The sequence below is a fragment of the Talaromyces stipitatus genome, genomic scaffold, assembly GCF_000003125.1.
Source record: "Talaromyces stipitatus ATCC 10500 scf_1105507295523 genomic scaffold, whole genome shotgun sequence".
In the NCBI taxonomy this organism is placed as follows: Eukaryota; Fungi; Ascomycota; class Eurotiomycetes; order Eurotiales; family Trichocomaceae; genus Talaromyces; species Talaromyces stipitatus.
In genome coordinates this window covers 4,239,908-4,261,159 of record NW_002990113.1, presented here as the reverse complement: position 1 = coordinate 4,261,159, position 21,252 = coordinate 4,239,908, and the positions used below count along the sequence as shown (strand labels likewise).

Below are 21,252 nucleotides of genomic sequence, written 5' to 3'. Positions count from 1 at the left end.
GTGGAGAAATGTCGTGGCAGGAGAGTATTGGAATCTTTTGGTACTAGTCCGAAAGGGGTTAGGCTCTGATAGGAGCGTACAATTTGGGTAAGGAATAATTGACTCTGATTTGCACGTCCTCTCAAATCCCCTCTAGATACACATCCCTGATCCTCTTTATGTACAAAATGTAGTCTGCTTTTTGGCGCTCTTGTTCTCGCGGATATGTTGCTTTTCCGAGGATTCAAAGATTAGTAAGTACATCCGGATTGGGATTAGCGTATCAAATATCCAACAGAGAGGGATCTACACGTGATTGCGGGCTTGGCGGAGCTTGGCGGAGCTTGGCGGAGCTTAGCGAGATGCTTAAAACGGCGTCGAACGACGCTCTTTTCGGCATCTCGCTAACCGTCTTATCGTATAATTAAAATATTAACTAGTAAGCTATCTTTCTTCTCTCTTTAAGATAATTCCTTTCTGCAAGTCTAGCGTACTAATAAAGGGATAGAATTTTAGTTGCCAACAACAAGTCTAGCCAACGCTCGACTCGTGAATCATCTGATGTGTGATGTTTCCTTGTCCAATCCTCGCCTCATTTGTAATACTTGCTCAAATTCAACCAAGATTACATGCTAAAACGCCATTGTAGTTTTGCACATAGGTATCTATATATCATAGTCAGCAAGTTCCACAGATGAAAATAAAGAGTATGCAAGGTAATAAGTATCACAAAATTAAACTAACCAAGATTAATGTCGTTAGAGTTGCTACTGTATCCAGAATCATTAGTGCAATAGCAGTACATATCTGCTTCCTCGATAGAACAGTCTTTGCAAGAGCCTCCAAATCCGCCACTAATAATGGTCAGTTTGAATTATGGAAGTAGAAGAGATCATTCTTACTTTGATCTCCACTAAAAAAGCGCATAAGATTAGCCATAAGCTGCTTAACAATCTGTGAGGATGTGAGTTCACTATACCACAAGGTTACCATTCGAATTGGCAATGCAGACATCGAGATTAAGACTGGTAAAAACATAGTCCCCTGCATCATTGTAGCACCATCCACCCAAGCTTGAGCCTTCGACGTTTGGGTAACCGTAACGGCCATTACAGGATTCAAGGTAGCCAGCTAAAACACTGCTGCCGAAGCTAAAGCCGAGAAGAATGGAATTGGTGAGATGCATGATTTAGATGGCCGAACAGATGCGTTAGAATAGCCGAAGAGTATGTGATGGTGTGTACATGTGATAAACCGAAGTGGAAGAATCAGCTCTTTATAGAGCTACCTGGAGTGTCTTGGGCTTGTCTCCATTCTCACAACCTGGCTGAAGTTACACCGTAAGGAATAGAGAGAAACTCCACGCTATCCTGATGAGCACCAGGCATAACTATTTTAATTAAACCAACATTGAGGTGTTTTACTGATGGGACTAGTTTTCATGACTGAGGCTTTTAAGTACCAAGCGCTAACTTAGTAGCTGTAACTAGACTTACTCTGATAATACTCGAATACTAAAACCTATTAGAGGCTCCTAATATTTAGTTAAAGGGGCCGAAAAGAGGGGCCTAAAAAGGCTTAAAAATTAATCATGTCAACCATAAAAACCAAAAGGCTTAAGCTTAGCTTTGATCCCTGTGCTTCTCGTTTAAATTATCTTCAAACATCCATTTACTCTGGAGTAGTCATTAACTAGCTTTGACAGATGACCACACCGTGTTCTAGGCCTCAATAAGACTTGATTCTCATCCTTTTCGCCCCCAACAGATATATGAATCGCATATTCAGAAATATTAGTTTCTTAGAAGGTGTTGAATATCCCGGTGGCTGCAACGTGTATGCTTGCTAGAGCGCATTGCTGCTGCTCCAGCTGGTGTAGTGGCTATTATACCCTTGAGGACTCACCGCTCCGCTAGAAGTCTAAATCTATGCTCCAAAATTGCTCAAGGAGCTTGGTTTCCAGCATGAATTTTGCTGCTCTAGCGGCGTATTTTCCATCAGAGAGAATCTTCCTTGCGTCAGACAACCATTTTCCTTCATTCTTCCACGCCTCCTTGAACCTTGGGACAGCTTAGTAAGATATGTGTGACTGTTTGTGCTCCACGTCGGCACTGACATTCTCCATCGTCGATTCCCGGAATCTTTCTTTGGTATAGGAAATGGCGCAGGCCGATATTTCCTGTCCACATCTGTGTTAAGATAGATGAGAGAGGCCTGCTGAGTCTAGCGTGAAGCTCTATATTCTTCTTCGATGGTTTATCAACGATCCGGAAGAGTGTACGGCCTTGCTGATTCCGTTGCCACTCCTGTTCCCACTGTTTATAAGCTAGAGTCTTTAAGTCTCTCTTGAGAGCTGACAAAGGTTGCTGGAGTCCAACTAGTCTTGGGGTAGTACTGTCCATGTTCACTGGAATCTGTCTTCCCCTACTATTCCGGATTAATCTCCATCCAGTGGCCTCTTTTGCTGCTCTGTCCGCTCGCTCATTGCCCTCAATTCCCTGGTGGGTCGGGATCCAGTGGATAGACACCTGGACACCCTGGTTCCGAAGCTCATCCCATTTTTCCGCAATGCTTCCTAGGATCTGTTGACCTGTCTTTTGAGTACCATCGATCGCCTGAATCGCAGCCTGGCTGTCGCAGAAGATTATCGCCTCTCTTACTATCCTTTGCTGCGCCATCTCCAGGGCCATATGTATTCCTACCAGTTCCGCCAGGAATATATTTGCCTCTGGTGTTCTTCCTACGAATGTTTGTCTTATAATTGAGAGGTCATATTGGACAGCTGATGCCCCGACTTTCCCATTAATAGCACTGCCATCCGTATATATAACAAGACCCGGGTTTTGCTGGAGAATCTGGTCATGGGTGGTCTTTGCTGTCTCAGCGTTGATAGCTATGTGTCCCTGGTGGTTCCCACCAGGAAAGGGTCAGGAAGGGGTATCTCTGTTCCAGATTCCTGATTCTTTCAGGTCCCCAAATTGTTTCGCACCGGTACTTGTGTCGCTCTAGTGGCCCCCATCTGCTCGGGAGATTGTGCCAGCTTTTGAGGTAGCCATCCCAGATTCCTTCCCTCCAACTCTGCTCTAGAGTTTTATAGGAAGGTGTAGAGAGAATCCGGAGATATGTTTCCGCCGTAATCTTGTTTAGATGGATCCGAATCGGGAGGAGAAATGCCTCTATATCGAGTGCTGCTCCTGAAACGGTCTTGAATGCCCCCGTGATGATCCTGGCCGCTTTCTTTTGTATTGCTTCCGGCTTGCCTACCACTTTCTCCCGGTGGCTATCCTCGGAGTTCAATGGAGCGTACCAGATCGATGCTGCGTATGATATTTGTGGTAGGATTCATGAGGCCGTGGCAAAGCTTCTTATCGAGAAAGGAGCTGATATCAATATCAGTGATTGATCTGGATTAACAGCACTTTATCATGTCTTATAATACGGTCATGAGGCCGTGGTAAAGCTTCTTATCGAGAAAAAAGCTGACATCAACATCAGTAATCAGACTGGATCAACAGCACTTCATTATGCATCACAGGATGGTTATGAGGCCGCAGTAAGGCTTCTCATCGAGAAAGGAGTTGATGCCAATCTTAGTAATAAAATTGGATTAACGGCACTTCAGTATGCCTTACAAAACGATCATGAGGCAGTGGTAAGACTTCTTAGCGAAAGAAGCTGATGTCAACAACAGCGATCAATATGGAAATAGGGCTTTTTTTGGTGGAAGAATCATACATTACTGTAAACTGCAGGTGTTTATTTGTGAATCATATAATGATGTCGACATTCTGATCCATAAACAACGTTCAATCTCTGAGATAGATACTGATTAGCTATTTCAGTTTGATCATCAATCTGAGCATGATCCGCTGTGTCTATTTCTTTGGAGGAAATAATATAACTTATACTAGTCTATTGCCCAGGTCTATAAAGACTAAGAAGGAAAGTATTTGTCAGCCCTCACTCCCCCGTGCATATGCATGTGACGAATCGTCGCCAACTGCAGTCACTGAATCACATGCCATATCAAAAATCAATGCGTCTCGAAGAAAGTTGACATACAGAGTGGTCTACAATCAAGTTCTTACTGGATTCCATAGGTCAGATGCAATGCTTCATAAATATTTCAATCAGATATTCAAGCGATGAACTGCAGCAGCGTGATTCTGCCAATGCATCCATTCTAAATATTCCATTCCATCAGGGCAGAAGTTACAAATTTGATCCTTCAAATGCTTGGGCCGAAAATGTCTGAGAAGACTCTGATGCTAAGAGAACTTCTTGCCGCATTGAAAGCAAATTAAGGGTTTCAGCGGTTTTGATGTGCTTCTGATCCTGCTCATGTTTTTTCTTCGCAATAGACAACTTGTCATTATCTACATTGTTGGACCTTTTTACCGCTTTCTTATGCGTATCGTTATTACTCGCATTTCGCTTTCGCTTCTGTCGGCCCCGAAAGGGCCCGCCTTCCTGGAAATCACAGTACAATACAATGACTTCTACGCCCACATTGCGACGCTGCCATTCTCCTTCAAGTGTCCATACGGTCGGAACAGTCGTCAGCCCTTCCACAAGTCTGACTTGCTGAAGAGGCATGTCATCGTCCAGCAGATCTTCTTCAGCCGCATCATCTTCCTGTAAGATTGTGCCGTCGAGCTGCTCATTAATGCCGATAACTGCTTGTTTCGGTCCAAACTCGCGCCGAATCTGAGCTAAAAGCTTGTATCTGAGTCTCTTACGAGTATTGAGAACCCGGCTCTGTGCTTGAGCGAGCTCTGAGGCAAGCTCGGTGACTGGATTCTGCTCATAGTTATCCTGCAAAAGTTCTAGCTCACGGATGACCTCTTGCAACTCTAGTTCACTCTCCACGAAAGCCTTTTCTGTGTCGTCCAGAAACCGCGGGCAGCGTTTATCTTTATTTCGATTGAAGCTATTCAGAGCCCGATCCCAACGCTGATCTGCCTCTAAACCGAAGACCACTTGTTGCATCTGAGTATGATTTCGTGTGCGATAATGTTTGAGAAAGGTTGAAGTGTCCGCATGGTTCATGATGAGGTTACACTCAGAGTCGCTAACCCACCCTAGCACTTCATGTCAGAAAGCACGGTATCTCGAATTTCAAGCAGAACGACTTACCAGTTTTGTCTAGCAATTTCTTCATACGATATCGAAATTGATGATAAAAGAAGACATTTAAGAGACCCATGATGAATGAGATAGATTTGATGGCTCCGTAGAAAACACCATCAGTCATGGGTTGATCACGTATAACACGTGGCTCACCATCAGTCTCTTCCACTTTACAAAATAAGTAATAGTCGTCCATTTCTTTCTTCAATGGTAACTCTAGCTGTTGGCAGCCATGCATCACAAACAGTCGACGCAAATCATCTATTGACTTAATGTTAGCTTTAAATGCATTGGCATGGAGCAGTAGACCCATAATAGACACATAGGGACTGGAGACGAGTGAAACACCATAGATGATTTCCGGAAAAGAGAAAGTATTTCTGCACTCAAGGTTAGAACAACCAGGTGATTAGCTACCTATAGGGGTTGAGGTATACCATACAATGCTTTGGTCCCAAGGAGTTCCTTAATATACTCTGGCTCGATGTCAATTGAAAGTACAGGTGGGCCTCCATGAGGGTTACGCTGCAGGCTGAGACGAAGATGCTTGTACTGTAGTCGAAGAATAGCAGTTTTGCGACCAGCAGTGAAAAGGCCAAGCATCAAGGCTAAGCACAACATGATCCGCTGGATTCCTAGGTAGAACTGTTTCTCCCGTGTTCGGAGAACTGTTTTGTTGAAAGGAATCGTGTCCTTAATATAGACCGGATCATTCTTACGACGCTGTGTCCTTAATTTGAACTCAACGATTAATTGTGTGATGCCCTACAACACGTTAGCTACTAGTGATATCAAGCTAGGACAGCTACATAGCATACCGTGCGTAGGCGCGCTGCCATACTCTTCTTCATCCTCCGCTTTTTCACCCGTTAATAATATCCCTGCAAATACTTCCAGTCTGTCTTTGAAGAGTTGGCACTTCCATAGCCTTTACAAACTCGGTTGTTTTTTCCATGCCGAAGTCTACAGCACCAATGTAGAAAGCGATATAGCCAATCCGCAGATGCCCTTTGGAGTGCGGCCTCCGGTTTGCTCCAGTTCAAGCGGTGACACTTCTCTCTGACTTTCACTTTGCAGAACCTATTTAGTACCCGAAATCAGTTGGAGAATAATGATATGAACAGGAACAATACAAACCAATGCCAACGATCAATCACTCGTGATCGTAGTTTCTTAGTGTTGCCAGACATGTTAAAATCCGGATCAATATCGGAGAGGTTTTGGGTGGGATTGTCGCCTGGGCCTTCATAGCGCTGATTTTTGGAAATGGCGAGTTTTTTAATGCTGAGAACTTGATGCGAGAGAGTCCCAGACTCTTCAGTATTAGAAGAGTTTGCCATCGTACTCTATTGAGTTAGCATCTAAAGAGAGCTCATCTTGAGTTTCGGACAATCAACATCCGAGTCTTCGGCACCAGAGTCTGTTTGATCTACCTCTGAAGCAAATCCATCTTCTGGCTCTGTCAGATCAGTATCAGAGGGTTCTGCCTCGTTTGAGCTTCCTTCTTTGTTTGAGTTGTCCGAATCGTAATACCAACCACAAGCCATGATCGTCTGCGTTCAAGGAGAATTTGGCTAAATATACACACTTCCATACAGGAAGCTTAAGACGGTAACGAAACTGAATATCAAATGAAATGATACGAAACAAAACATGACGGTCCATGATTTGGAAAGTGGGAAGAATATCGGGATTTTAAAGGTGGGAAAGGACTGGTAATGGGCTAAAGTAGCGTGAGCCTTCATAAATGGGAATCGATTACCCTCACTCTACAACTCTAGCAGTGCTGGCATGAACTGAAGTGATGATTATCGAAGCGAAACTGCGACCAAGTCGTCTGGCGACACCGAACCACTTGATGTGGAGATAGTGGAACTTTAGCAGAAATGCGCAGGGTGCGTGGTAATAAGGCCATAACCCTGTCTCCAATAGAATGTACGGAGGGAGCTGAATACGACTCCCAAGATAGTTTAGTTCCGCACCCCGGGTACAAATTGAAATTCTTAATAAGAAAATTCGCGTTTAGCCATCTCCTAGTAGTAATGGCTTTGGTTGGCTAAAGGGAGTATAATTCATCATTGGGCATGCGCCTATGAGCTGCTAATGTAACAAGAACTGCTCCCACCAGTATCTATTAGGATAGTAGTAGAAGAAAGACTGGACGGAGTATAATTGACTTCTTCGAAGATAAATCATATTCTATTCTTAAGATTATTAGGACAGGTTTTAGTGACAGTAGGTAAGAATAAAGTAGGATCTTCATTGGCAAAACTGCCTCCTTTTAGTTCAAAGATGCATCATTTCACTACGTTGTAAATATCTGGACTAAGGGTACTTGTAGGTTTGACGTTATCAGACTGCAGAGATGTGGTATAGTCAATGTAATCATTGAATTGATTGATTGTCAGTTCTTATATATAATATTTGCTTACCAACCCCTGGAGGCGACTTTACCCAGGGGATAGGCATTTAAAGTCTCAATGGCATTATCGTCACCACTAGATGCAGCGGGTTCAGTAATTTGAATAGCTTGTATGTTATTTCTCAATAGTATCGGGGTACGAGCTCGATTTAATGCACAACAATCTTTAGAGAAAGCCGTATATGCACTGAGAGGACCGCGAATGCTGGGGCTTTCAGCACGCTGGCAACACAAGCATTTACTCTCACGTTGAAATCGTTCACGTTCCTTAGGAGATTTAATATGCCTAATCTAAGGTCTGATATTGGTATTCTAGGTGTTATCTATACAGTATCCTACAGGGGTTTGTCTGGGTACAGGGGCTAGAGTGCTACCATGAGAATTGATACTACTTTGCGGGGATCCAGTTGTTCGATTTCCCTTTTTAGGTGTCGGACGAGTTGCTTTAGCCATTTTGTAATCTTATTCTAGTAGAGAAGCGGCAGTATATAATTCTCAAAAATTCTTAAAATCCTTGCCGCTGACTAAATCCTTGCGAATATTATATCAAATCTTCCTGTAGAAGTCATATGATGACACTAGGATCACTCTCAGGGTGGCCCATACGGATATTGATGTTTTGGAAACACATAAGAAAGTGTTCGGTGGTTTCATCATCTCTCTGTCTAAGGGTCTTCATTTCAGCACGAGCAGCAATGTATTCATTTGGATCAAGATAAATATCATCTAGCAGGTCAATCAGATCCTTTGGGGTGGCTTCTAGAGAGGCTCCTGTATATGCGTCAACAAAGTCCCTGGGTTCCTTATTAAGTTTGGACAGAATGTAATTATTTCCTGATTGGTAGATGTGGTACAACACAGTGGATTTGTAAAGCTTGCTAAGCACGGCATTCTTCCATGGCTTATATTCAGCTTTTTCTCCTGAGTAAACCGTAGTATCAAGGAAGCAAACGTTCGTGCCCACTCCCAAAGGCAAAGTCTCATGAAAGCATATCATTATTGCTTCCACATTTACTATAGCTCCTGGATAAGTATTTGGTGTGGCGCCAGGTATTTCAATACTTGGAATAATCACATCTTCCAGCTCAGTAAGATATGGGTCTATTGGGAGAGCGGATTTCGACGTCTCAGTAATTATCTATACGGAGGCGTTCTTCGAGGTTGCTAGCGCATTCTCGTCCAGTAGGATAGGCTTGAGTAATCTTTTGAATAGCTTCTTTGGCATGAACAAACTTTTGTTTAAGTTTCTCACATTTCTCTGTAAGATGGTGAAGTGAGGCAACTTCAGAATCAAGTTAGTCAATAGTTTTCTGGCTGCATTGCAACTAATTAGTTGAATAGGCTGCCTCTTTTTCTGTTCTATGTAGAGCTTAAGTACAGTGCGTAACTTATTCTCAGATTTATTTAGGGCAGATTTTGTTTCTGAAGCCATACAGATGGTAGCGCATACCATGAGATACTACTTCTGAGGATGGGTTTTCAGCATTTATCGAAGTCCTCTGGGTCACGATTTTAATAAGTTCTTGGGTTCCATCTGACTTTCTGTTTCGAAAGGAAATTGATGAGTTGTAGAAAGAGCCTTTTATCTGGTCTAGATATTCTTCATTGACAGTTCTAGTATCTAATATTAAGCTGTCGGATTGATCATAAGCGCTTTTCTAGCATGCTCCAGGAAGCTTTGGGTAGTTAGCATTTCCTGGAGGATCAGCGTTTACCTGGTCTGGCATGGTAAGATATATTGCTATTCGTTGCTGTAGTTGAGATATGTTCGATATTGATTTGGAGCAGTTCAGTCGAAAGTAGAATAATGAGATGCCTCTGTTTCTGGGAGCTTAGACAGTTATCGAGGAACGAAGACTTTTGCGTGTTAATAAGAACGATATTCTGAGAAACGAGCCTGCACTAGGACGCGAGAATGTGTGAGATAGAAACGATCGAAAGAACTTTTTGCTAGAGGAAACGGATTTTCAGAAGAGACATGCTCGCACAAACACGCGAGAGTGTGCGAGGTAGAAACGACGAAAAGATTTTCTTAGAGGGGTGACGATTTCCGGGTGAAAATGAACGAAAGAAGCCAATGCGGCTAGATGTTGGAAGCTTAGGAAGTGTTAAAATACTAAGACTTCGAACTGAGTGTTATTAGGTCCTGTAAGGAAATCGGTGAATGGATCGTACAGACTCAGAGGATTAATATCGTCCAGTAATAGTGATCAATGACCAGCCGCTTGTAAGTATTGATAAGGAGGTGATTCGATGCGTTAAATCTCTGTGTATTGCTTGTCTTGTTCGCTCATCTAGTTACATACGACTCAGGGGTGAGACTATAATTAGCCTCGGAATCAATAGTCATCACGTGACCTTATGATCATATCATATTCTTTACAGGTCCTAACTAATAAAACCCTAAGCTTGGGAAAAGAAAGGAAAAAGAGAAGTGAAGGTTTAGGCTACAGACAAGTTGATATGATCTCGCAATTCTGCCATTCTTAGGACACTTTCCCCATAAGACCTTCATCCTATGACAGCTACCAATAAGATCACGAAGGTGATTGATGTTAGATATAGCGAACCCTGTAATGCCAAGGGCGCCAACTATGATTGATGAAGGAATCCATGTCTTTTGGAATCATACGGTAAAGTGATAAAACCTGGGTAAAGCAGTAGAATGTCGAATATCGAGTATTACAGAAATTGGGTAAATCTAAGTATAAGGTTCCATCTCCGTACTATGTACTATACATAGTAGTAGCGAGGCGGGGCATTTGACAACTGATTTGCGGGCCATGGTTCGGCCCGGTCCTTTCTCAGCTCCGCTATTTGCCTGTATCGGAATATCTTTGTTCCAACCGATGCGGAGCTGTAAGACACTTCCCGCAGAGGGTCAGCCAATGGCGATCCAAATATGGCAGTCCAGATAGTCCACCAGCGTATACTCCATACTACTCTGTACACACAATACATATAATTACACGTCCCACTCAGGTTCACAATATCTAGAACCGATTGATGAAAGTCCCAATCCAAGAATTTATAGAATCTTCCAGTCTGCAGGAACCTATTTTTAAAAGCTTATGCGTGGTGCTAATTGTAACTATCTGCATCACCTGTGTTAGAGAGAAACAAGGTGACACAAAACTTGATTGTGTACAAAGTTACAGAGTACATGCCCGATACAATACCATACATGATACGTACCATTCCCTGAACGTGACAATGTGATGAGACGAACTAGTAATAAGAATAGAGACTTGCCCCACCTGCAATGTGAAGCAATAACTACTCCGTGCAGGGCTAGCAAATCGAGATGTTCCATTGAACACAATTAAGGGCTCTTCCTTTGTTCTAGGCTTACTTTAGTGCACATCGAAATTCTTTGTTTGCATGAACTAATGCATGGCCCATTTTAGTCTGATTAACTTAATACTAGACCATAATGGCCGATCGGTTTACAGGGTACTTATCACGACAAATAGGCATAGTCTAAGATTACAAACACTGTTGACAGAAAATAGGCATACTCTACATCAGCCTATCAAAGAACATCATCTATAACGATAAGCAAAAGCTTTCGAAGTATCCAATAGCCGAAGTCACTTATTTATAACGATAGGACATTGACTCTTTGCAACATAACTGGGATGTCACGATATCACGCAGACTGGCGCTGCAAGTATTCCACCATATAATCCATATCCTTACGAATAATCATCTTCGTGCTCTCATTGCTCCCAACGCTGCTCGCATCATGACCGCTCGTTTTCCGCCTCGTAGCCTCGACCGAGGGGCCATGCCCCGCTCTAGTACTGAGATATCCTTCATATCTTTCTCCGACGACGGCTGATGTAGTTGAGCGGAGGGCACTGTTACCGGTCATGCTACCGCCACCGCCTTTCTTCCGCGAAGAGCGTGACATGGCTTTCATGGCGTAGCTACCACTGATCTTGCCTGTACGATTCCGACTTCCAGAGCTGGTCAAGAACTCGTCGCCTGCAGTGCCATAGTTCGTACTCACGGCGATCATGAAGGGCCGCAGGCAGAACGCAGTGCACGCTATCAAAGAGTAATGCATCGCAGTTTCGGCCCAGAGGTACGGTTCGATGAATGCGAGGGTTGGATCGAGTGATTTGAACGCGGGTCCTTCGTAGTGTAAGCGTAACACCGTGAAGATGATAATTCTGTCCAAAATCCAAGTCAACTAAAAGCGATGGGCTATTTTCTTCAACTGAAGTCCTTACAGTAAACGAGAGCAAAATGCAGATAGGATGACAATCTTCCGATTTAGAGAAGTTTTAATACCGTACACGACGGTAATGGCGAGCGCAGGCCATGCGATTTCCGTGATGATGTCCAAGGCAGTGATAAACCGCCATCGAGGAAGCTAGAGCGCTTTAAGTCAATATCTTGTTTATTTTGAGGACGGATCTTGAAACCATCGGATTCACATACCAGACTCGTACAATGCTCAGCAGCAGGTTCCCCAGGCCTGTCAATGACCTCACAGTCAACAGTAATGAGTAAAACAGACACAACGAACCATGCCGTGCAAACACCCCCTACAACCCATGACGCAAGGTTGTGTTTTCTCTGTGGCGTCAATTGAAGTAAAATAGCCATGACAGATATTTTGGCAAGGTACAGGCTGATGATATAGAAGACATCACTGGCGACAAGCATCTTCAATTCGTTCATCAATCAGTCTTTGTCTTTTTTTGCCAGAATATTAGATTCGTGGAAAAAGATAGACGTACATTCTGAATACGCACAACAATGTCAGATTTTAATAACTCTATCGATGTGCCAAATCCATAATGGGCTGCCGCCAAGATTATGATTGACTGTATCAGAGCCATAGCCTGCAGGAATTCCCCGTTAGAACCGTTAGAATACAAACCGAACCGTTCTCTCCTGTACAGGGGAAATAGAAAATATCTGACATACCGAGGAAGCCGCCAATATCCAGTCAGCGATACCAAAAGTTGAAGTCAAGACGAATCGCACATATAGTCGAATCAGCCAGCACACCAAGGTGATGGCCACCCCAAGCGCTGTAGCAATTATAATCCATGCGCCATGATGTTGGTCATCGACCACCTCAAAAGGCGGTGATTGTCCTGGGGGAACAACAACATAAGACATGGTATAAGTGTAGTAAAACTTCGCCAATCCGTCAAACTTTTGCAAGAAACATCGCCGGTAAGGCAATTATACCAGAAGAAGGGTCTACGGGGAAAATCATCGAACTGTCCCGGAGGCTAAGCTTAATAGGCGTCGCTTCCTTTGCTACCTAGGGTATGCAGGCCCAGACTGTTGAGCCTTTTACCAGGTGTGCGAGGTGGTAGAATTTTGGAAAATCTCTACTCCCTACCAAGACTCGGAGCTCAGCAGTGCTTGAATTATATGCACATATGTTTCTTATTCTACACCATACTTATTTAGAGCGAAGCCAGGATTAAGCGTGTTAGAGTCTAGGAGAGATAGGGATTACGAGTCACCCCGGTTCCAGATTTCCTTTTGTAGCACTCTCCGTACGTCGATAGGAACAGGAGAGCTGGAATGCAATGGAGTCTGGACTAGCCCAGACGAGCGGATGCTATCCCGCATTCAACCATCTCAATTTATTTTTTAGACATGAAAAGGTGAAGCCGAGAAAAGGATATTAAATTTAATTGCACTACCTTTGCGGTGTTGCATTTTTCTTTGTTCCGGTAAGACTAGCGTGAGGCTATTGATTCCTCCCCTCCTTCGGTAGCTCCGGCCAACCGCTCGATATTTCCCTCTTTTTTCCTCTCTTTTTCTATCTCGTGTAATCCGCCCTGCCGTTTACGGTTTCCATCCCTCTCAACCCTGGGACGGTTAGAGGGCCTCATTAGTAGCATATCGAACGAAATACCTCTACATCCAACAATGGACACGGAGACTTCGAAAAGCAGTGCCTGGGTGCAGACCGATGTTGAGGAGATGAATCAGTACCATGTCCCAGCCAAATATCTGGGAAATGGGGCCGATAAGCGTGATATGAGTGCTCTAGGAAGAGAGCAGGTGCTACGGGTGAAGAAGTCTTGACACGAAGAAAAAAACGCAATTGATTCAAGCAGAGCTGATAAGAGAGATTCTTAGAGAAACTTCAGATTCATCTCTATTCTGGGATTTGGTTGTACTCTTATTGCGACATGGGAGGTTATTCTTACGTAGGTTCTATCTTTGAAAACGTTCTCTTTTCAAAACTGGTTTGTTTGCTAAAAAGGATTAAAGTCTTCTCACAGATGGTCTTACTGATGGAGGCACTGCTGGGTTGATTTGGGGGTTTGTCATTGTATGTGTGGGTTTCTTGCTTGTTTTTGCAAGTTTGGCAGAGATGGCATCAATGTAAGCTGGACTGGCTCATAATTATCTATCCAATAATGACTGTTGCTGATGATGAGGCTACGTTTAGGGCTCCCACTTCAGGAGGACAGTACCACTGGGTATCTGAATTCGCACCGAAAAGCTGTCAAAAATTCCTCAGTTATGTCACGGGTCAGTCTACTCTCAATCTCTGGTGAGAATGGGTCTGACAAATGGATAATTAGGATGGCTCTGCGCAACCGGCTGGCAATGTGCTATTGTCTCTATTGCATTTCTAACAGGCACCATCATCCAAGGCTTGATCGTACTCAACGACGAATCTTACGTATTTCAGCGATGGCATGGCACTCTTTTGGTCGTTGCCATCACCGCATTCTCCGTCTTCTTCAACACATTCTTGGCCAAAAGACTACCAATGGTGGAGGCCCTGATTTTGATCCTGCATATCGTCGGCCTCTTTGCCATCATCATTCCTCTCTGGGTCATGGCTCCGCGTGCATCGGCCAAGTCTGTCTTTACACAATTTAACAACGATGGAGGTTGGAATAGTCTTGGTACCTCAACCTTGGTCGGATTTTCCGGAACAATCACCGCTATGATTGGTTATGACTGCGCTGTGCATATGTGTATGTATCCATCCCAATAAAGGAAGGACATTAGCTAACAGTAGCTGAACAGCCGAAGAGATCAGGAATGCCAGCGAAACCCTTCCCAAAGCCATGATGAGTGCGGTTGTGGTCAATTCTGTCCTTGGTTTAGTGATGCTGGTCACAATATGTTTCACACTGGGCGACGTTGACAGTATCTTGACCTCTCCTACTGGTTATCCGTTTATTCAAGTGTTTTTTAACAGCACGGGCAGCTACGCCGCTACCAATGTCATGACTGCAATATTGATTGTGACATTAACAGCTAGTACAATCACTGAAGTAGCCACTGCCTCTCGTCAGCTATGGTCCTTTGCTCGTGATAACGGTGTACCATTTGGCGAATTCTTCAGCCATGTAAGTTGAAACTTGCAAGATCGGCCGAGATGCACAATAACAACCAGTCAAACAGGTTAATCCCGGTTGGAACATTCCCTTGAACTCGGTCCTAGTCGCCCTGGCAATCACTGCCCTACTCTCTTTGATCAACATTGGCTCAACGGCTGCATTGACCGCCATAGTTTCGTTGACTATTACATCTTTGATGTCCTCCTACATCATCTCTATCGGCTGCCTTCTTCTTAAGCGCATCCGTCGTGAACCACTGCCTGAACATCGCTGGTCACTAGGTAAATGGGGTATGGCTATCAACATTGCTGCTCTCGTGTACTTGTGCCCGGTGTTCGTCTTTGCTTTTTTTCCCCTCACTAGTACAGTCACTACTTCCACCATGAACTGGAGTGGTGTCATGTATGTGGGCATCATCGTATTTGCCACTGCTTATTACTGGCTGGGAGGCAGACACAAATTCGTGGCTCCGGTTGCCTTGGTGAAGAGAGAGCAATGATACTACGGTGTGCTTGGTATTCAACTCTCATCGCCGAGTAAAGGCTAGACGAGATATAGGCGTGTATCGAATAAATAAACTGTTGAAATAGATATACCGTTCGTAATATAACCGCTCCATTTTTTTTTTTTTTTCTAGGTGTTAAATCTGTTTGAATTCCTGGGACTTCCAACTGCGGGCCTGACAAGTGCTGATTCACTCATTTGCCCTGAAAAGACCTAAATCTGACATGTGGCGGTAGCACAACTCATTCGAGAGTCCAGGTTTGGCCAATGCAAGGCTCATGCTATGCGGTAAAGCCTGTCTCGTTGTAGCCGTTACTCCGTATTCGGCAAGTTGGGGCTGCAGCGGGAAATTCTTGTCCAAAGGGAAGCGTCTAATGGGTCACGGTACGCCTAGCGTCTGCAAACCCATTAAACAGGGTCTAAAAATAAGTAAAAGTTAGGGCACTTCAAAGTGCATTAGCGCACGCTGAGCCCGCTGATGTCGATGCGGGACGGAAATATCATTACCCAGTCAGGGAAATTAAGAACACGATCTCTGCCTGGATTCGTACGTACTACTTCGTACTACATAGGAGATAGAGAACACCGGCAAAATGTTATCATTAACCACAATTGCTATAATCGTCCTAGTCATTGGGCTAATCTATCAATTTTTCATTTCCCCATATATCATCTCACCGCTCTCCAAAATCCCCAATGCGCACTTCACATCCCCCATTACATCCCTGTGGATATTGCATAAGCGCAAAACGGGGAACGAGGTCAAGACTATCTACTCTCTTCACCAGCAACACGGCCCTGTTGTTCGCCTAGGTCCCAATGAGCTCAGCGTCAATTCCATCGATGGTCTGCGGACCATCTACACCGGCGGCTTTGAGAAAACCCAATGGTACAGTGATATCTTTGTCAACTTTGGCACCGATAATCTAGTCAGCACCCAGAGTTATAAGCCACATTCTATCCGGAAGCGCATGCTTAGCAACGTCTACTCCAAGTCGTATCTGCAAAACTCGCCAGACCTACAGAGAGTCTCGCTTATTATTGTGGTAGACCGATTTCTACCCCTTTTGGGCGAACTGGCTCAGAAGCGGGAGGCAATCAATGTATTTCCGTTACTGCAAGGGCTCGGTCAGGATTTTACTTCGGCATACCTGTTTGGCTCGAAGTATGGGACGGACTTTATCCACGACGTTGCCAAGCGTGAATGTTGGCTTGACATGTATGAGAAGTTCAAGGTCTCGCACCCCAAGGAACGCAGTTTCGGCGAGTTTGAGCAATGGTGTCTTGCATTATGCGATAAGGTTACGAATGACCTAAAAGAGGGGAAAGCAAGCAGTGATCAAGGCACTCAGCCGGTGGTGTATGCGCAATTTTATCGGAGTCTACAGAAGAACCCCGAGATTTGGGAGAGGAAGAGGCTCATGTTAGCTTCGGAGATGCTTGATCACCTTATTGCTGGACATGAAACATCGGGCATCTCATTGACCTACACGTTGTGGGAGTTATCGCAACGCCCTGCCCTTCAAGCGCGTCTTCGAGTGGAACTCTTAGGTCTCTCGCCGACTCTAAGATACGCATCACGAGAGAAAGCGAAAGATGGCTCACTACCATCTACACAGTCCTTGAATAATCTACCGCTGCTGGACTCCATAATCCGTGAAACCCTACGCCTGCATACAGCAGTGCCCGGCCCACAACCTCGAGTTGTTCCCTTCTCCTCTCAGCCGGTAACCATTGAAGGATATCCAAATATCCCAGGCGGAACAATTGTCAGCAGCTCCGCATTTTCATTGCACCGCATAGCGGATGTCTATCCTAACCCGGATGAATGGCTCCCCGAGCGCTGGCTCAATCCCGATAGTAGCACTTCCGAAGCAATGAAACGCTTGTTCTGGGCCTTTGGTAGTGGTGGAAGGATGTGTTTAGGGAGCAACTTTGCTCTGCAAGGTACGTGAATTAGTCCTACTGAGTGTCGAGTAGCACTAATTCAAGGTGTAACAGTGATTAAACTTGTTATTGCCACAATCTACACTAATTTCACCACTTCTATTGTAAATGACGAGGGAATTGAACAGGAGGACAATTATATTGCTCCTCCGAAGGGGCGCAAGCTGATTCTTCAATTTATAGCCGTATAGAGATACCTCTAGCCTTCTAGTTGATCATTAGAACCAGTATGCATAAAGGTCTCAAAGGTTTCACACCTAAGACTGCCTTTGTAGTAGTTCTGACACCTAAAAATATATTATGTCAATCCTCGAAGGATTGTCGAAGTAAGAGTATTATTATTGACGACGAATAGCTTCATGATTTGCAATCCTAGTCGTGGATCATCGGTCACGTTACGTGGAGTTTAAGGTCTACGGAATCCCCCGGAAAGGGCCATGATTTGGATGTGTTTCTGGGCCGGGGGTTCGGGGGTCCCGCGCTTCTTCTATCGAGTCAAGTCTAAAGTGGTTAGCACGGAGCTAAACCAAACCAGGATTAGTCTATTACCCAATCGAAGTTACCCGCAGATGATGCTTAGGCGAAGCGAGTACTTGTCGATGGAAAAACCTCTCCACGTCGGTGGAGCAGTTGATTGAAAGATCGGCTGAGGCAACGCGAGATTCTTTCGATTACTACCGTATAGAAATATGCCTAGGCGCATTTTCGAAAGCCAAAGTGATCGCAAGAGGGATATTAGGATAGGAAAACCGCTTGACACGAACCTGTTCTAGGAGAGTGACAGGGCACCCTCGAGTTCAGCCAGCTCAGATTGAGATAGAACCTCCAACGTTATGAACTAAGTGATGAAGCTATCTCAACGAGGGCGGGAATGAAGCCTAAGTGCTCTTAATGGAAGTTGTTAAGGCTAGCAGAAAAGTGGTTGCCGGATGTGTTAAGGGCAAGGCCTACACTGAGACCGAGCTACTTATCAATCTGGACAGACACAACGCACCGCTTTCTAAGTATAAAGGCATATTGCGGGAACTGAGCTAGGTTAGTAGGAGCCAACTATACGAGTATTATGCCAGGCGGGTATTACAAGTATAGACTTCTGCAAGACATGGTCGGCTGCTGCTAGAGGGAGACTTCTAATAGTAACGGGAAACTGTTTTATTATAGTAATGAAGGAGCGGGCAGTAGCGCTATGAAGATAACCAGAGGGTAACTACGAAGACTATGTTCTTAACTCGTACCTGGGCCATGGCTATCTAACTGGTGTCTATGCTTCCAACTCGTACTTGGACCACAGTAGCGTGGTATCACTGGCACTTGTACTGATATTTTATTGGTATCGACCGGACTTGTTAAGGCTTTGCCACAGGTGACCGCGAACCACCCAAGTCCTATTGTCTCTGGCGCTCAATCTTGGTCAGCTTTGACGTCAAGGGGGCATACAATGGAGTCTTCAAAGAGAGACTGCTCCAGAGACTCAAGGCAAGGGGAATACCTGATAAGATATTCAATGGATCAATGCCTCCTGTTCGAGATGTACTGCAACCATTGTAGTTAATGGGCTAACAAGTGAACAACGGGAGCTACCTCAAGCAGGCTTACCACAAGGATCACCGCTGTCCCCAATACTATTTCTCTTCTTTAACGCAGACCTCGTTCAGCACAAGATCAGCGCAGCAGGAGGCTCGGTAGCTTTCGTGGACGACTACACAGTCTAGGTAATAGCCCGTCTGCTGAGGCGAATCGATCTGACATCCAGGCCATCATTAACAGAGCTCTAGACTGGGAGAAACGAGGCGGAGCTACATTTGAAGGGGATAAAACAGCCATGGTGCACTTCACCTGAAAGACAGATCTATCGAGCAGCACTCCGTTCACAATCAAAGGGGAAAGAGTCAACCCGAAAGAAAGTGCAAAGATCCTAGGAGTAGTAATGGATTCCAACTACGCTTCAAGAAACACATTGTTAACGCCGTTACCAAAGGACTTACAGCAGCCATGGCGCTGAGAAGGTCAAAGATGTATATCATCTCGGATAGCAAGGTGACTATTTAGGGCCACAGTTGCACCAGTGGCAGACTACGCTTCTGGTATGTGGATGCATACCTATGGGACAAAGGGAACACAGTTTTTAAACAGAATACAGTTACAGGAGCTTTTCGGACAGTCGCAACAGCAGTGAGTGAAGCAGAGGCAGGGATTCAACCTTTCCATAACCGACACATGGGGAAAGCTACGAAACGGTGGATCGACATACAGGCCTTACTCAAATCGAACCCACTGAGGAAACTGAGAACTATTACAATCCGAAGCTTTATATCTCCTTTACAGAGAATAGCTCAGCCACTAAAAGCAACAAAAACTGAGCGGATAGAAACTATCCAGGCATTCACAGTACTACTGTGGACAGTCCGGATACTAACGATATGTGAAAAAGATGGGGATAAAGCTATTGAGATTGCTAATAAAGCAGTAGGCATTCTAATTGCTACAAGCGCATCCACCAGATCAGGGATTGTGGGCATAGGGGGTTGCATAAGAGACACTCAAGAGGACAACAATGGGAACAACATGTCCAGCTAATCCATCATCTCACGCAAATGCACAGAGCAGAATCCTTATACAGCAAAGTTAGAAGCGATAGTAGCCGTCCTGGAACGTATCCCGCCTGAGACATGCCAGAGAGTGGATATCCGTCCTTGGTAGCAATCAGTCAACCCCGTCAACAATCAGGTCAAGAAACCATCCGGCGGATATATAAACAGATTCAGATCTTACAGCAGCGAGGAAACGCAGTTAATGCAATTTGGATCCCAGCGCACACAGATATTAACTTGAAACAGATCGACAGGAATAGAATGTCTACCAGAAGCAACTATTCCAAGCTAAATCAACCGCCCTTAGAATCACCCTTGCGGAACGACAACAAGAATGGACGCTCCCTGCAGATATCGGAAAATACTCAAAGGCTATGGATACAGCTCTTCCAGGAAAACATACCAGAAGCTTATATGATGGACTGAACCAGAAGAAGGCAAAAGTCTTAGCCCAGCTTCGGACAGGAATGATGAAGTTCAATAGCTATTTGAATAAGATAGGCTCAGCAGAGTTTAATCTTTGCGCCTGTGGCCAAGCAGGGGAGACAGTGGACCCTTTTTATTCCGCTGCACAAGATGGACGTCAATGAGAGAAGGCATGAACCAATGCACAGAGTTAAGACGAGGAAACCTATCCATCTTCTTAGATGGGAAATCACGTTCAAATTCGGATCGATGGCAACCAGATATGAAGGCCGTTCACGTAGCAATCAGCTATGTGATTGCAACAGGAAGACTGGAGCAGGAACCCGCAGCCGAACTTCAACCAACACAGTGAAAAATGAAGTAATCCACCCCTTACCATCGCTTCTTTCCGATTCAATCCGTTATACAGGCTTTTGGTATGCTTTCCTGGAAGAGCTGTATCCATAGCCTTTGAGTATTTTCCGATACCTTCCGGGAGAGTGCAGTCCTGGTGTGCAGTCTTCATAGCAAGTCTGCTGGCTGTTGTTTTAGCTCCGAACGGCTGCTTTTCCGGTTGACATCCTATTTTTGTTGATCTCTGTGCTTCCGCTTTTGCTCTTTATTTCCAGTCCATATCGATTTGTGCTGGGACTTAAATGGCGTTGACCGCGTTCCCTCATTGCTGTAAGTACTGAATTAATGTATGTATCCGCTGGATGGTCACTTGGCGAGATTGTTGACGGGGTCGGGTGATTGCTGCTAGTGCGGATATGTTGCTACTAAGGATAGATATCCATCTGTGGTTTGTCTCGGGTGAGACGCGAGTTCATGTCGGATCTGTGAGAAATGGGGTATGTGATTAATGCGCTAGTGCCTCCTGGCGTAATAAATATCATTCATTCAAGCTAGAGGATGGCATCCCTTGATAGGAACG

General features: G+C 44.6%; 10 protein-coding genes across 12 annotated transcripts, besides 3 other annotated features; 5 read left to right on the top strand and 5 right to left on the bottom strand.

Moving 5' to 3' along the window:
• Positions 1 to 468: 468 nt before the first annotated feature.
• TSTA_075100 (uncharacterized protein) lies at positions 469 to 1,089 on the bottom strand (the record flags this gene model as incomplete). Its single annotated transcript, XM_002341480.1, has 3 exons — positions 469 to 644; positions 724 to 833; positions 882 to 1,089. 3 exons carry the CDS (start codon positions 1,087 to 1,089, stop codon positions 612 to 614), a joined length of 351 nt encoding a protein of 116 aa, XP_002341521.1. The 3' UTR covers positions 469 to 611.
• Positions 1,090 to 2,015: 926 nt separating this feature from the next.
• TSTA_075090 (uncharacterized protein) lies at positions 2,016 to 2,669 on the bottom strand (the record flags this gene model as incomplete). The annotated part of the gene is made up of 2 exons (XM_002341479.1): positions 2,016 to 2,356; positions 2,408 to 2,669. The coding sequence occupies 2 exons, from the start codon at positions 2,667 to 2,669 to the stop codon at positions 2,016 to 2,018; spliced, it is 603 nt and encodes a 200-aa protein (XP_002341520.1).
• Positions 2,043 to 2,831: a mobile genetic element.
• Positions 2,832 to 2,874: 43 nt separating this feature from the next.
• Positions 2,875 to 3,450, top strand: TSTA_075080 (uncharacterized protein; the record flags this gene model as incomplete). The annotated part of the gene is made up of 3 exons (XM_002341478.1): positions 2,875 to 2,916; positions 2,989 to 3,027; positions 3,077 to 3,450. The coding sequence occupies 3 exons, from the start codon at positions 2,875 to 2,877 to the stop codon at positions 3,380 to 3,382; spliced, it is 387 nt and encodes a 128-aa protein (XP_002341519.1). The 3' UTR covers positions 3,383 to 3,450.
• Positions 2,977 to 3,330: a mobile genetic element.
• A 726-nt stretch (positions 3,451 to 4,176) lies between the features above and the next one.
• Positions 4,177 to 5,948, bottom strand: TSTA_075070 (uncharacterized protein; the record flags this gene model as incomplete). The annotated part of the gene is made up of 4 exons (XM_002341477.1): positions 4,177 to 5,060; positions 5,116 to 5,489; positions 5,552 to 5,874; positions 5,928 to 5,948. The coding sequence occupies 4 exons, from the start codon at positions 5,946 to 5,948 to the stop codon at positions 4,192 to 4,194; spliced, it is 1,587 nt and encodes a 528-aa protein (XP_002341518.1). The 3' UTR covers positions 4,177 to 4,191.
• A 124-nt stretch (positions 5,949 to 6,072) lies between these two features.
• On the bottom strand, positions 6,073 to 6,656 carry TSTA_075060 (uncharacterized protein; the record flags this gene model as incomplete). Its single annotated transcript, XM_002341476.1, has 3 exons — positions 6,073 to 6,178; positions 6,247 to 6,455; positions 6,507 to 6,656. 3 exons carry the CDS (start codon positions 6,654 to 6,656, stop codon positions 6,073 to 6,075), a joined length of 465 nt encoding a protein of 154 aa, XP_002341517.1.
• Positions 6,657 to 11,148: 4,492 nt separating this feature from the next.
• TSTA_075050 (uncharacterized protein) lies at positions 11,149 to 12,894 on the bottom strand. The gene is made up of 5 exons (XM_002341475.1): positions 12,470 to 12,894; positions 12,280 to 12,384; positions 11,978 to 12,205; positions 11,767 to 11,909; positions 11,149 to 11,706 (listed from the first exon to the last, which is right to left on the bottom strand). Exons 1-5 carry the CDS (start codon positions 12,665 to 12,667, stop codon positions 11,181 to 11,183), a joined length of 1,200 nt encoding a protein of 399 aa, XP_002341516.1. The 5' UTR covers positions 12,668 to 12,894; the 3' UTR covers positions 11,149 to 11,180.
• Positions 12,895 to 13,332: 438 nt separating this feature from the next.
• On the top strand, positions 13,333 to 15,474 carry TSTA_075040 (GABA permease, putative). 3 transcript variants are annotated; one of them, XM_002341472.1, is made up of 7 exons: positions 13,333 to 13,579; positions 13,649 to 13,719; positions 13,784 to 13,897; positions 13,965 to 14,047; positions 14,101 to 14,502; positions 14,555 to 14,880; positions 14,936 to 15,474. In XM_002341472.1, the coding sequence occupies exons 1-7, from the start codon at positions 13,436 to 13,438 to the stop codon at positions 15,368 to 15,370; spliced, it is 1,575 nt and encodes a 524-aa protein (XP_002341513.1). In that variant the 5' UTR covers positions 13,333 to 13,435; the 3' UTR covers positions 15,371 to 15,474. The 3 variants fall into 3 exon arrangements, with proteins under 3 accessions (XP_002341513.1, XP_002341514.1, XP_002341515.1); XM_002341473.1 differs by having other exon boundaries at positions 14,555 to 15,474; XM_002341474.1 differs by having other exon boundaries at positions 13,333 to 13,719.
• Positions 15,475 to 15,936: 462 nt separating this feature from the next.
• TSTA_075030 (cytochrome P450 monooxygenase, putative) lies at positions 15,937 to 17,572 on the top strand. Its single transcript, XM_002341471.1, has 2 exons — positions 15,937 to 17,322; positions 17,377 to 17,572. The coding sequence occupies exons 1-2, from the start codon at positions 15,969 to 15,971 to the stop codon at positions 17,511 to 17,513; spliced, it is 1,491 nt and encodes a 496-aa protein (XP_002341512.1). The 5' UTR covers positions 15,937 to 15,968; the 3' UTR covers positions 17,514 to 17,572.
• A 1,101-nt stretch (positions 17,573 to 18,673) lies between these two features.
• On the top strand, positions 18,674 to 19,226 carry TSTA_075020 (uncharacterized protein; the record flags this gene model as incomplete). Its single annotated transcript, XM_002341470.1, has 4 exons — positions 18,674 to 18,852; positions 18,913 to 19,004; positions 19,042 to 19,147; positions 19,170 to 19,226. Coding segments are annotated over 4 exons (434 nt in total), but the record flags the coding sequence as incomplete, so codon positions are not given.
• Positions 19,010 to 19,462: a mobile genetic element.
• On the top strand, positions 19,228 to 19,899 carry TSTA_075010 (uncharacterized protein; the record flags this gene model as incomplete). The annotated part of the gene is made up of 3 exons (XM_002341469.1): positions 19,228 to 19,337; positions 19,372 to 19,406; positions 19,469 to 19,899. Coding segments are annotated over 3 exons (576 nt in total), but the record flags the coding sequence as incomplete, so codon positions are not given.
• Positions 19,900 to 21,252: the final 1,353 nt, after the last annotated feature.

Coding starts and splice junctions, on each gene's coding strand:
- TSTA_075050 (XM_002341475.1), bottom strand. CDS start 12,667: ATGTCTTATGTTGTTGTTCCCCCAGGACAATCACCGCCTTTTGAGGTG. Junction 12,206..12,279: donor TTGTTGTGCGTATTCAGAAT/GTACGTCTATCT, acceptor AACGAATTGAAG/ATGCTTGTCGCCAGTGATGT. Junction 11,707..11,766: donor GCATTTTGCTCTCGTTTACT/GTAAGGACTTCA, acceptor GATTTTGGACAG/AATTATCATCTTCACGGTGT.
- TSTA_075040 (XM_002341472.1), top strand. CDS start 13,436: ATGGACACGGAGACTTCGAAAAGCAGTGCCTGGGTGCAGACCGATGTT. Junction 13,580..13,648: donor GAAGAGAGCAGGTGCTACGG/GTGAAGAAGTCT, acceptor AGAGATTCTTAG/AGAAACTTCAGATTCATCTC. Junction 13,898..13,964: donor TTGGCAGAGATGGCATCAAT/GTAAGCTGGACT, acceptor GGCTACGTTTAG/GGCTCCCACTTCAGGAGGAC.
- TSTA_075030 (XM_002341471.1), top strand. CDS start 15,969: ATGTTATCATTAACCACAATTGCTATAATCGTCCTAGTCATTGGGCTA. Junction 17,323..17,376: donor GAGCAACTTTGCTCTGCAAG/GTACGTGAATTA, acceptor AAGGTGTAACAG/TGATTAAACTTGTTATTGCC.